Source organism: Chrysochloris asiatica, unplaced genomic scaffold, assembly GCF_000296735.1.
Source record: "Chrysochloris asiatica unplaced genomic scaffold, ChrAsi1.0 scaffold00001, whole genome shotgun sequence".
In the NCBI taxonomy this organism is placed as follows: domain Eukaryota; kingdom Metazoa; phylum Chordata; class Mammalia; order Afrosoricida; family Chrysochloridae; genus Chrysochloris; species Chrysochloris asiatica.
The window spans coordinates 29,933,569-29,947,860 of NW_006408519.1; the positions used below are offsets into that span (position 1 = coordinate 29,933,569).

The 14,292-nt window shown below is 37.2% G+C and overlaps 1 protein-coding gene across 1 annotated transcript in view; it reads right to left on the bottom strand.

Moving 5' to 3' along the window:
• ATAD2 (ATPase family, AAA domain containing 2) overlaps positions 1-14,292 on the bottom strand; it is a 74,878-nt gene that overhangs the window by 50,606 nt on the left and 9,980 nt on the right. The window contains exon 2 of the mRNA XM_006830833.1: positions 3,192-3,340. Coding sequence (XP_006830896.1) covers positions 3,192-3,340 — 149 coding nt within the window. The remainder of the gene's footprint in view (positions 1-3,191; positions 3,341-14,292) is intronic.

Below are 14,292 nucleotides of genomic sequence, written 5' to 3' on the forward strand. Positions count from 1 at the left end.
AATCTGATACAATTTGATGAACTTGATCTATACATATGGATGCAGTAGCTCAAAAGAGGGAACAAATCTTTACAGCGAGGATCATTCCCACCCCCTCCATACACAGAGTAGACAGGGATGGGCAACTTGGACATAAAAAACATAACAAACCCTATACACGGTTGCTATGAGTCGAAATGACTTGACAGCGCTTAACAACTGCCATCGAATTAGTTCTGACTTATAGTGATCTTATGTCCAACAGAACAAAACACTGCCCAGTCCTGCGCCACCCTGACAATCGTTGTTAAGCTTGAGCCCATTGCTGCTGCCACTGTGCCAATCCATCTCACTGGGGGTCTTCTTTTGCACCAAGCCTCCACTTCATCTAGCATGCTGTCCATCTCTAGGGATTGGTCCCTCCTGATAATATGTCTAAAGCATGAGAGATGAAGTCTCACCGTGCTGGCTTTTCAGGAGCATTCTGGCTGCACTTCTTCCAATAAAGATTTATTGGTTCTTCTAGCCGTCAATATTCTTCTCTATTACCACAACTCAAATGTAACAATTCTTCTGTGACCTTCCTCATCCACATTCACATGCATGTGAAGCTACTGAAAATACCATGGTTTGGGTCAAACTGACATCTTTTGCTCTTGAGCACTTTAAAGAGGTCTTATGCAGATTTGCCTAATCTGGTGAACCTTAAAAACATTACACCAAGTGAAAGAAGCCAGACAACAAGCAACATATTGTATGATTGCATTTAGGTGAATGTCCAGAGTAGGCAAACTTAAAGACATGGACAGCAGACAAATGGTTGTCAGAGGCTGGGGAAAGAATGGAATGGAAAGCAATTGCTCATATATGAGGAAATGCTCTGAAATTAGATAGTGGTGGTGGTTGCACAGCATTGTGAATATATCTAAAAACCAAAGAACTAAAATACTTTCAAATTGTGAATTTTATAGCATGTGAATTATAGCTCAGTTATTAATAAGCAGTTATTAAAAAATAATGAATGAAAAAGAGAAGAATTTAACATGTTCTAGACAGAATGGTTTAAAATACAAAGTCACCTTTAAATCCAGATGAAAAAGTATTTACTTGAATTTGAATACACAGATACTTTTTAAAGGTATAAACTTTTAAGGACCTCCAACATTAGCTTTTATATGAATATTTACAGTCCACTTACAAACTTTATATAAGTAAAACTATGAAAACAATTAAAAAAATTAACAAATGTGAGGTTTCACTGAAACAAAACAGACACGTTCCATTCATGTACACACAGTATGGAATCCTAACAGTTTCTCTTGGTGACATGCTTATACATTGACTTAATTCACCCACTATTCTTTATTTGAAGTGCTTCAAATATTCATTAGAACACTGTGTCACAACATCCCATCACATGGCCTTCTCACAGTGTTGGCACTATGAAGTCAGATTCTGTTCTTAGCTCCTGAATCTGACATATCTAATGTAATACTTGTTGTGAAGTGCTGTCAAGTCAGTTTCAACTCATAGTAAACCTGTATAGGGGTTCCACAGCTGTTAATCTTTGCAGTAGTAGAAAGCATCATCTTTTTCCACGTGGAGCAGCTGGTGGGCCATTGACCTTGTGATTCAATTTTTTTTATGCACAGAAGTGGCTGGTGAATTTGAACTGCTGATTTTGCAGTAAACAGTTCAGTATTTATCCTACATCAATTCAATTATATGAACAAATGTAGAGATTAAACTTTATGACAATTTTCTATAAAGCAGTAATTTAGATAATCCAGAATGTTTATTTTTAACTCAAATCATGAAACAATAATTTTTAAACTGTCACACAGAATTCATGAACTTCCAAATAAACTTGAAGACTTCAAGTTTCAGAAATAATGGGTGAACCTAAAATCCATTTCATTGGTTCTAAAATTATACATCTCCCTGTATTTACAAATCTCTGAAATTGGCCCGTGTCTTAGGAATTGATGGCATGCCACAGCTTAACAGTGCTTTGTCATGTTTCAAATACTGTTTCCATTGCTGCTGTCTCGGATCCCATAAATGAGACAGAATCAAATTATATAATAAAAGACTGATTAAATAGCTGAAAAAAATTACAGGTACAAAGAGTAGTTTGAACCACAGGTCATGAGCTCAAACCCACCAGACATTCCTCAGAAACCCTATATAGGGTCGCTATGGGTCTGAAACCGACTCAACGGTTCTTAGCAACAATAATGCTCATTTATCTAGAAAATCTACTATACAAAAGAAGAATAAGTCTTACTTAAGAGTAGGAAGGATCTAATCTTCTATATTATTAACAATAGTTTCTTTAGAAATTAATTAATGTAAAAACAATTATTTCAGCAGACACATTTTCTCTAATTAGGACTTTCTTCCCATTCTGTGAAACCCTACCTAGATGGGGGAAAAAAGTGAAGGTTTTGAGTTAATTAAATCTGGTTCTTAACCAAATTAACTTCAGTTCCATGAATTCAACCAAACTAGGTACTCTTCGTGTGTTAAAATGGGATGCTGGGATGCCAACATATCACCTATTTCCTTGTTCTTGAGAAAGCAAATTATAATATATACAAGGTATCTAAAAGGCATACAATAAACTAGTTGGGTGGGAAAAAAATGAAACAAAAAAGTTTGCTTCCTTTGTGGAGACTGCTTTGGAGCATTATCAACACAAAAGTTCATAAATAACTCAAAATTGACAAAAGACTTGATAGCAAGCAGTCAGAAGCTGAACAAATACTCTGTGAATGGTAGCAGAGTTATGAATCACAAGTACATTACAGTTACAAGCAGACTCTTTGGATACAATCAAGTATGTAAGTGAAGTGATCCTGCACCAACCAACCTGGTTACAAATATTACCACTGAACGTGACGACAAAACCCAACCCGACTGTGCCCATACTCATGTGTCATGTGTAATTCAATAATCTTCACTTGTGGCAAACTCATTTCAGGTCAATTACATTTAAATCCTTGGAATTTTGGTAACGGATTAAGAACAGGCTTTTAAAATTAAATGCAAAGGAGGAACTATAATCATTAAGTGTATGATTTATTGAAAGTAAAACTGATGACATTGTCTGTAAACTTTCACTCAATTGAAAATAGTTAGAAAAAAATTAAACACAAATCCTAAATTACTATTTTAAACTCTTTTGAATTCGTACTCATTTTGTATTTTACCTTGTAAAATGCCTGCTATTAGCATGTTTCTCCATTACTTCCATATTCTTATCAAAACTTGAATCTGAAGAATTCTGTGTATTTTTTCTCAAAGACCTTAATGCACGCTTCTGGTGGTAGTTTTCAACTTCCTTAACTGAAGAGCCATCCTTTAAGAAGAATAAGAAAGCCATCTAAGATGTTTTTTTCAGTCAAACCCCCCAAGTTAATTCCTCCAAGTATCTTCTAATTACATCTGAAACAATTGCCTTCTGTGAACTTATCAGTTATTATCTAGGAAAATCATTTTTTGATAAACAAATTTGGCAATGCCTATGAAATGATTAAGAGCATGCACTGATGAATGGTTTATAGTGCTACTTAATACCAAGTAATCTGAAAAGTAAAAATTCCCACCACCAACAAAAAGTTCTAATAGTTCACCGCAGTTAACTTCACATTTATTTTAAGTCTCAGACATCAGAAAGATCTAAAAAAGAGACATACAATATATAACATTGTCTGCCACCCAGCCACTTAAAATAAACACACCAGTAGAATTGTAATTTTAACCTAGATGACAAAAAGAAGCGCGTTATCAACTGTACTTTGCTCAGATAATAATAAAAACCATAGTGTTCTACAGAACTTTATTTAAGCCAACCCAACCCTTCTTTTGAAGAATGTGATACAATAGCCCCCTCACTAATCATTTCTTAAAAGGCTCACTCAATAAACTGGAGACTAAGTTAACCAGCTGCCATCACATTGATTTTAACTCACGGTGATTCAATGTGTGTCAGAAAAACCATGCTCACAGGGTTTTCCATGATGAAGCCAGAGGTGCCCCAGGGTGGATTCACACCTCTAACTTTTCCTTAAAAAACCGAGCATGTTCCCTGTTTCTACCACCCAGGGACTACAGAGGCTGTTAGCTGCTTTGTGTAAGCTATAAAGGTTCTGTCAAAAAGTTCCAAAGAACTTCTAATTGTACAGAGAATATTTTGAGAAGTCAAAAGTCTTTAACAACTTTAAAATTCTATATCCTACTGTTATAAAAGGAGCTCCGGTAGCGTAGTGGTTACGAATTGAGCTTAAGGTCAGCAGTTCGAAACTACCAGCTGTTCCACGGGAGAAAGATGAGGCTTTCTGCTCCTGTAAAGATGTACAGACTTGGAAACCCTATACAGGGTCGCTATGAGTCGGAACCGACTCTACAGCACATAACCACCACCACCACTGTTATGAAACATGCTAATTTTACAAAAACAGTGTTTGAGAGAAAAATCAAACACTGTTCCTCTCTTTCCCTTGTTAGCCTGGCTTTACTCTGTTATCTAATTTTGTCTTCAGGTTCTCATCCTGCCACCTCTGTGACTTTGAACAGACTACTTAAAAAGTTCATAAGTAAAATAAGAATACTGACACCACAAAGACTTATGCACATTAGGTGCTTCATAAAATATTAAGTAATGTGTATGATTTATCAGAACCTTTTGTCAGTGGACCTGTATTTAAGGATGTTTGAAAAATAGAATACCTACAACTTAACCAGGGGTGTGCAGTCTAAAGCTTTTCTGAGGTCATGTCAAGGGAATCTATTTCAAGATGCTCAACTTCTATAAGCACTGTTTCTTAAAGTTGACCTGCCTGAGAAGTTGCCTTCCGTAACACTAAGAAAGCATCCACTCTCATTTGCCTTTCTCCCATTTTACAAGAAAAAGTCTTCTCTCTCACCTATTCCACATCTTACTATTGTGGACTACTTCAAGATTGTAAACCTTTATAAAGTTAAAGAAAGCCATCATGTAGGTGTTAAAGACTGAATGACTGAGTAAGGGAACAAACCCTTTCCCTCTTTAGGAGGTTTCCAATTCTTTGCTTTCAACAAAATTGAAAGGAGACCTAATCAAGCTAAGAGCATTAAAAATATTTTTTGGCAAGTGATGATCTATGTAGAAGACAGAAAACTAAGCAGCCCTCTAAAATAAAACAAATTTCATTTTACCCATTTACTGATATGAACAAAGATTCTCAGCGCTTATATTTACTTAAAAACAAAACAAAAGAATTGATGCCAAACAGTGGGGCTTTAAGTAATTTAAGCAATAAGTAATAGTTTCCCTTAGTTAGGCACAGGAACTAATTGAGCAAGTGGGGAACTGAAATCATATTGTTGTTGTGATCTGGATCATACGATCATGGATGCTGATGTCCCTAATCATAGCAACCATATAGGACAGACTAGTCATGTCCCATAGGGTATCTTATATGTATAGTCTTTACGGGAAAAGACCACCAGAAATTTTCTCTCTTGGACCAGCTGGTAGATACAAATTGCCTGCCTTTTGCTAAACTATTGCACCACTCAGGTTCCTTTCAACCATGTTGTTGCTGTTGTGTTAAGTGCCGTCAAGTCAGTTTCGACTCACAGCAATCTGTATCGGGTTTCCAAAGAGTGGCTGGTGAGTTTGAACCACCGACATTGCAGTTCAAACCAATCTCATGGTCGGGTGCTTATCCTACATCACCACACCAGGACTCCTTCAACCACACTGTTGTTGTTGTTGTTAGATGCCATCGAGTTGGTACCAACTCATAGTGACCCTATGCACAACAGAACAAAACACTGCCCGATCCTGTGCCAACCTCACAACTGTTGCCACACTTGAGCCCATTGATGTTACCACTTGCCAATCCATCTCGTTGGGGGTCTTACTCTTTTTAGATCCTAATAAAATAATACTTTCTAATAATTTCAAATAAAAATACATTTTGGTGTTTTGCTTGTTTATTAGTAACTTTTAATAATAATAATTATTTATATATTAATATATAAAAGTAAATTTTCTTAGACCCTCCCCCTTTAGGTCACAGAAAATATTAATAAATGCCCTTCAAACATATTAAGAGAGGGTGGTAAAGAATCCATGTAAAATATCTTAAAAGAGTGTCAGTGTGCACTTTGGTTGTTTAAATTATTATATATTCCTGAGTGTTTTTGTGTACATCCCCCACCCACCCAAAAAGGAAAATAACAACAAAATAACAGGGAATAGAAGCAAATACTGTTGAATGATGACACACGGAGGAACTGTAATCAGTGCAATGAAATGATGAGTGTAAAACTGATGTTGTAAACTATCATTCAATTCATAATAAAAACTTAAAAAAAAAAAAAAAAGAGGATTCTTGTACTGCTTTCTAATGTTCATGATAGATTATCAAATAACTATTTTTAGATTCCAGAGGAAAAATAAAAACACTTGATACAAGTTTTATTATTTTTAAATGCCAACATTAAAGGAGACCAGAAATTATTCTTTATAACTATCTAAACAAAGTGGAAGAAAAAACTAAATGGTAACTCAGAAATATACAAAAGAATACAAAGTTAAAAATAATCTAGGAAGTTGTTAGCAAAAATGTTTTAGGGGTCCTTGCCTTAACTAACATTTCAAGCTAAGCCTAACCATCTTGTTTGAAATCTCTACTAGTTTCTATACTACTTTACACATTTACATATGGCATAAAAGACTACAAAAGTAAATAATAAATATATATATGTAATTTTAAACAATAAAGAGCTCTGGTAGCATAGTGGTTACGAATTGGGCTGTGAACCGCAAGGTCAGCAGTTCCGTGGCAGAAAGATGAGGCTTTCTGCTTCCGTAAAGATTTACAGCCTTGGAAACCCTGTACAGGGTCACTATGAGTCAGAATCGACTCCACGGCACACAACAACAAAAATTTTAAACAATATTCCTTATTAAAAAAATTAACCTTTTCCCTACTTATATTCGCCTCAAATACATTAACTGGTACAAAAAAGTGGGAGGGAGATGCTAAGTACTGGGAAAAAGATTTTGTGCAACAGTATAGAAAAAAATAGAAAACAGGTAATACTACATTAACAGTTACCACTATTAGTAACTTTCAAAAAGACAGTATAAAAATAAAAGCAATGCATGCCCATTGTACTTGGGAAAATGAAGGAACAAAGATGAAAATAATTTATCCCTCAATTCTGTTTATCTACAAAGGAACACTGTTGATAATAAACCATTCTTTTCCAATATAGACAGTCACAAGATTTCTTAAATGACAGAGTATCACATATACTTTATAACTTTTTCCTGATAAACACACTTTATCCATGTCATGAAATATTCTAAGATTTTTTAAAAATGAAAAGTCTTCTAGTCAGCAGCCATCAAGTTGACTGAAACTCCTGTCTGTCAGAGTAGAACTGTGCTTCACAGGGTTTTCAATGACTGATTTGTCAGAAGTACATCACCAGGCCTATCTTACAAGATGCCTCTAGGTGGATTCAAAACTCCACTTTTTAGTTAGTGGTTGTGCGCATCACCCATTTGTACCACTCAGGGACTCCTTTCAAGCCATTACATGAATGGAATCTATCAAATAAATTGCTTATTGCATTACATTCAAGTTGACTACAATTTTCTGATGCTATAAATAAATACATCTAGAAGAATTGTCCAGTGTATATCTAATTTCCTATGGAAAAGGAGCACAGCTCCAAGTTTACTTTCAGCTGGCTAACCAGACTAATTCCCAAAAGCTTAGTCTAATGCCTTATCTGTTAACAGTATTTAACACTGAATGATAGGAATGGGGCTTTAATTTTATTTTTCTTTAACAGTTTACAACATGTATTACTAGAGAAAAGTTTTCTAATAAATAAAAACAGAGAGAACATACTTATCCTGTTTAAAAAAAAGCTGGAGCTGTAGTCTCCTTACATTCATTTTTTGGCTAAAATCTATTTAAATGTTGAGATCACCAATGTTGTTGTTATGTGCCATGGAGTCAGTTCTGATTCATGGCAACCCTGTACAGGGTTTCCAAGGTTGTAAATCTTTATAGGAGCAGAAGATCTCATATTACTCCCTCAGAACAGCTGGTAGTTCTTCAAAAATTAAAATTTAAAAGATGGAAAAATGATATATTTTTATTTTAAATTTTAAGTCTGTGCTATGACCTTAGAGAATCAGCAAGTTAGTAATAGGGAGCAGACAAAACTAGATTTAGAACTAAGAACTCAAGTTTAATAATGTTTCAAAGTAGGCACAGTAGAAATATGAGGGGGCTTCAAAAAAATTCATGGAAAAATCCCATTATCTTTTTTTTTTTTTTTTTTTCAAGTTTTTATTGTGAATTGAGTCATGGTTCACATGGGAGAACATCAGTGTTACATTATTTCATTGCAATGATTACAATCCTCTCCATGCACCATCATTAAACAGTTATTTGCTTCTATTCCCTCCTTTTTTTATGGGGGGTGGTGGTAAATGTACACAAAAACAATCAGGAATATATAATAATTTAAACAATCAAAGGGCACAGTCTGCAAGTCTGCCTCTTAGCAGCCAGCACTCGATATTTTCTCTTTCCATGAGTCTAGAGTCCTCAGCTGCTATCTCTCTCCATGTCATCATCTCTGGTATCACTGCTTCTCTGGATAGGGTCCCACATTCCGCTTGCGCTCTTCTCCCTTGATGGCCCTAGGGTCCTCTGTGCCTGGAATAAGATTAACTACTCCCAAATTTTTTGCTACAGAACTTAAACCTTTACAGTTGTGAAAGATGCAATTAGTCATGATAACCATTACACTACTGAATCATATGAATCTTATCCTCATCTCTTTTTACCAGACCCATCTAGACAAGATGAAAACTGTTCAGTGGGGACTCTTGTCTTCCCTCACATACTCTTAAAGAGAACTCCCTCTTGAAATCTTGTAAGCCAGTTACTTCGTGCCTTTGTCGCCACCTCATTTTAGTAACCAATGTCTAAGCTGCCTGTCCCTATCTACCCTGTATACAGAGGAGATAGCCTTGATACTTGATGTGAAGACTCCTTCCCTCTCTGTTGGTATTTAAAGTTATTACATCCATAAGTACAGTCAAGTTCACCAAATTGTAGCAAATTCCATTATCTTTTAATTAAGTTACTCCAGAAACTTTTTGAAGCTCCCTCATATTTTAATATAGTATTTTTCACCGAAGACCAACTTTATTAAACTGTTAATTCAATAAATGAGGTTTCAATGTGATTTTTAAAACCATACTTGTAATCAAACCAAACCAAACTCATTACCACTGAATTGAATTCCAACTCATGGTGACCCAACAGGACAAGGCAGAACTGCCTGTAGAGTTTCCAAGAGAACCTACTCCATGTCAACAATCTTTATAGAAGTTGACTGGCACATCTTTATCCCCAGGAATGGCCGATGGGTTCAAACCAGCAGCCTTTCAGTTAGCAGCCAAGCACTCAAGTCACTTCACCACTAGAGCTCCTTGCAGTTGCAATACTGACCTATACAATATACTGGATTTATGCTCTTTGAAAGCTTAAAAGCAGCATAAACAATGAAATACATTACACCCAGTATTGTGATGTCTCCTTACTCCCAAACCAAACCCACTGCTATCAAGTTGATTCCGATGCAAAGTGACCCTATAGAGTTTCCAAGACTGTAAATCTTTGAGAGAGCAAATAAACTCATCTTTTTCACATGGAACAACTGGTGGGTTTGAACTACTGACCTTGTGGTAAACAGCCCAACTCCTACCCACAGTGCCACAAGGGATCCTTGAGTTTTGTCTTTTAAACATAAGAGCACTTAGTTCCCTACCATCAGTCCATTCCATAAGCTCCAGCCAGCAATTTCAGCTCTTTTAGTAGAACCCAAACTATCTTCCAATAGCGTAGGATGTTGTTCAATCCCTTGTTTAAATGCTTTCATCATCTATTGGTCTGTATGATATTCTTGGTTACGTGATTCGTCCTCTTCTCATCCCTAAAATATAACCATTTTCAAGAGCTTCTCCTTAGTCTTTTCTGTCATTTGCTGTTTTCCATCTACCTTTATGATCCAATGATCACCACACTATATGATGTTGTTGTTAAGTGCTGTTGAGGGTTTCTGAGGCTTTAAATATTCACAGGAACAAAGTTTCATCTTTCTTCCACCAAGCAGCTGATGGGCTCAAACCACTGACCTTGTGGTTCACACCACGCTATCTAGGTTACTCCAGAAGATATGTAGTCCTAATCTCTCACCAAACTCTGGTATATATTCCCAATTGTCTAGTGCATACTTCTGTTATTTAGCATTTTCCTTTCCATTCCAAAGACTACACTTTCAACTCCAGGGTTTTCTACTTTGGACTATCATGGTGACAATGTGTTAACTGAGAGTTCAGACTCTGGAGGTAGACTGCTTAAGTTTGATTCTTGGCCCAGTCACTTAGGGCTGTGATCCTGGACAAGTTACACAAGACCTCGGTGTCTCAATATCCATATCTGTAATGAGAATAATAAGTAACCATGCAAGGCAAATATGGAAGTCAGAACCATCAAGTCAGTTCTGACTTACAGTGATCCTGTATAGTTTCCAAGGAGTGGCTGATGGGTTTGCACCGTCCACCTTGCTCACAAACCAAGCATACTCTCTAGAACCCAGAGCTATCATGTCACCCAATTCCAAGAAGGAACACCTGTCACCATATGTCAAAATCTCACTATCCATGCCCTGTGATGCTTCACTGAAGCATTTTTAAAAAAACATTTTTAAAAAAGTTTTTAAAAACAATTTTCCTGAGTTGTGTCATGCTTCAAAGTTTAAAAATACCTTCCACATATTGTACAATTTAGTAATGAACTTGAAATATCTTTCTAGACTTTAGTAGGATGAATAAATGTGAAAAACAGAACACACCAATAAAGAAACATAAAAATTAAAAAAGTGGCAACAAAATAAAAAGGGGGCCAAGTCAGGAAATACCAGCAGTTAAAAAAGAACAAGGATGGTGCCGTGCTGGCAGAATATTATTCTGTTGTACGTGGGGTGGCTATGAGTGGAACAGATTTGACAGTACATAATATGTTGTTATTGTTAAGTTCCATCGAGCTGATTCCAGTTTCTAGTGACCCTGTACAGGTTTCCGAGGAGTGGCTAGTGAGCTTGAACTACTGACCTTCTGTTCAAACCGACTTTGCAGTCCAGTGCATTAACCCACAGTGTCACCCCAGGACTCAATGTCATGGCATATTAAAAAAAAAAAAAAAAAATTCACTGCTGATAAGCTTATTCCAACTCATAGTGACACTGTAGGACAGAGTAGAACTGGCCCATAGTTCCCGAGGGCGTACTCTTTATAGAAAAGTGTGCTGGTGGCATAGTGGGTCACTTGTTGGGCTGCTAACTACAAGGCCCGCAGTTTGAATCCTCAAGCCACTCCATGGAAGAAAGATGAGGCTTTCTGCTCCCACAAAAATTTATAGCCTTCGAAAACCCCATGCAAGGTCAATGAGTTGGAATTGAATTGACAGCATGCAACAACAAACTTTACAGAAGCAGACAGCCCCATTTTGCTCCCTTAGAGCGGCTGGTGGGTTTGAACCACAGATCTGTTAAGTTAGCAGCCTAGCACTTTAGCCACGGTGCCAACAGGGATCCTTAAGGCATATAATGTCTGCATATTCCTATTAAAGCTTTCCTGCTAGATTAAGTTGTTCTCGATGAAAAGACAACCACAACATGAAATACTGTTGCTGTTAAGTGTTACGGAGTTCATCTAGACTCAGCAACCCTGTGCAGGGCTTCCAAGGGGCAGCTGGTGAGTCTGAACCGTTGGCCTTGTGGCTCACAGTCCAGTGCTTATCCATACAGGGGCAAAGAGTTGGTGGGTAAGTGGAATTAAAAAGCTTTTTTTCCCCTGAACTTCTGAAGTCTCCTCATATTTGTTGTGCACCTGGATGCCAGGCTCCGATCTAAGCACTGAAAATACATTACCAAACAAAAGGGCAAAATCCAAGCCCTTATCAGAACTGACTGGAGAACAGTTAACAACAATGGAGTTAATACTGATTTGGGAGAGATAAAAATGTAACAAAATGATCTAATTACAGAATATGTTAGAAAGTATTAAGTGCTGGAAGGAGCTCTGGTAGCTTTTTGATTACAAATCCGGCTGCAAACCGTAGGGTCAGCAGTTTGAAATGACCAGCCGCTCTGCAGGAGAAAGATGAGACTTTCAGCTCCCGTAAAGCTTTACAGCCTTGGAAACCCTGTGCAGGGTCGCTATGGGTCGGAACCGACTCAACGCCACATAACAACAACAACAAATTCTCTTTAGCCCTTGCATACCTCCCTGTCTCCACCACTTACAGCTATGTGGTCAACTGACTGGAAGAGATCCATATTTGTGCTCATCCCAATGATGATCTAACAATATTATTAATATCACAAGCAAATAAAATTTTGCTGAAGATAATTAAAAAAAAATTTGCAACAGTATATCGATAGGTAACTGCCAGAAATTCAAACCAGATTCAGAAGAGGATGGGGAACAAGGGACATCAAATGGATCTTGGCTGAAAGCAGAGAATACTAGAAAAATAGTTGTGCTTTACAGACTATACAAAGGCATTCCACTGTGAAGAATGGGGGTATTCCAGAACATTCAATTGTACTCATGAGGAACCTGTACTTACGTACGCTAAGAGGCAGTGATTCATTCAAACAAACAGAACAAGGAAATATTGAATGGTTTAAAATCAGGAAAGGTGTGCACCAGGGTTGTATTCTTTCACCATACTTATCCAATCTGTATGCTGAGCAAATAATCCGACAGTAGACTACATGAAGAAAGTGGCATCGGCGTTAGAGGAAGACTTACTGACCATCTTCAATATGCAGATGATACAATCTTGCCTGCTGTAAGCAGAGGACTTAAAATACTGATGAGGATCAAAGACTACAGCCTTCAGTATGGATTGCACCTTAATGTAAAAAAAAAACCAAAAATCCTCACCACTGAACCAATGGTGATAAATGAAGAAAAGACTGAAATTGTCAAACACTTCATTTTGCTTGGATCCACAACCAACATTTATTGTAGTTGTTGTTTGTTGTTAAGTGCCGTCAAGTCGGTTCTGACCCATAGAGACCCTGTATAGGGTTTCTGAGGAGCAGCTGGTGAGCTTGAACCGCTGACCTTGCAGTTCAAAGGGCTTTGCAGTCTGGTGCATTAGCCCACAGTGCCACACCAGGACTCCATCGAACGACGTATGACATGTGGCAAATCTGCTGCAAAAGACCTCTCTGAAGTGTACAAGAGCAGATAAATCACTTTGAAGACTAAGGTCGCCTGACCCAAGCCATGGTATTTCCAATAATCTCACATGCATGTGAAAGTTAGATAACGAATAAGGAAGACTGTAGAAGAGTTGATGCATTTGAATTTTGGTGTTAGAGAAGAATATTAAAAATACCAAGGACAGCCAGAAGAACAAATAAATCTGTCTTGGAATAAGTGCAGACTGAACACTCCTAAGTTAGGATGATGAGACTTGGCCTCTCATACTTAGGACATGTTATCAGGAGGGACAAGTCCCTTGAGAAGGACATCAATCATACTTGGTACAGTGGAGGGTCAATGAAAAAGAGGAAGAAACCCAACAAGATGGGTTGACACAGTGGCAGTAACAATGAGCTCCAGGTAATGTTTGGTTCCGTTGCGCACAGGGTCGCTCTGAGTAGGAACCAACTTGATGGCACCTACAACAATGCAGGTGGGTTTAGGCCAGTTGTTGAAGTCTACCTATAAGTCAATCTTCTCACCTATCGATCAGACCTCATACGGTCATGGGGGCTGAGTTACTATTTAAAGTTCTTGTAACAAAATAAGCATTGTCCTAGGGGGTTTTGTTATTAATGTTTTTAATTAAACACACACAGACACTCACATCTCTATCTATCTATCTATGCAAATATGCACTCAAGCAGATTTAGAGTGAACAGCAAGTGCCAAAGCCCTGATAATCACAGAGTACCTAGGCTTGTGTGGCTGAAGAATAGAAGATTTTGCAGAAGGAAGAATAAAAGAGGATGTCATCAGAGATGAAGGGATGAAAGGAAGAGGGCACAGACAATGCTCAATTTTTAAAACTTACTCTCAGGGAGCCACTAGAGGGTTTTTAAGGTAAGTTATAGATTATTTAAACTTTTTAAAAAGAACATTGTAAGCTGTATTGAGAACTGACTCTTGGAAAAGTATATATATTCATACAAAAATATAGATACATG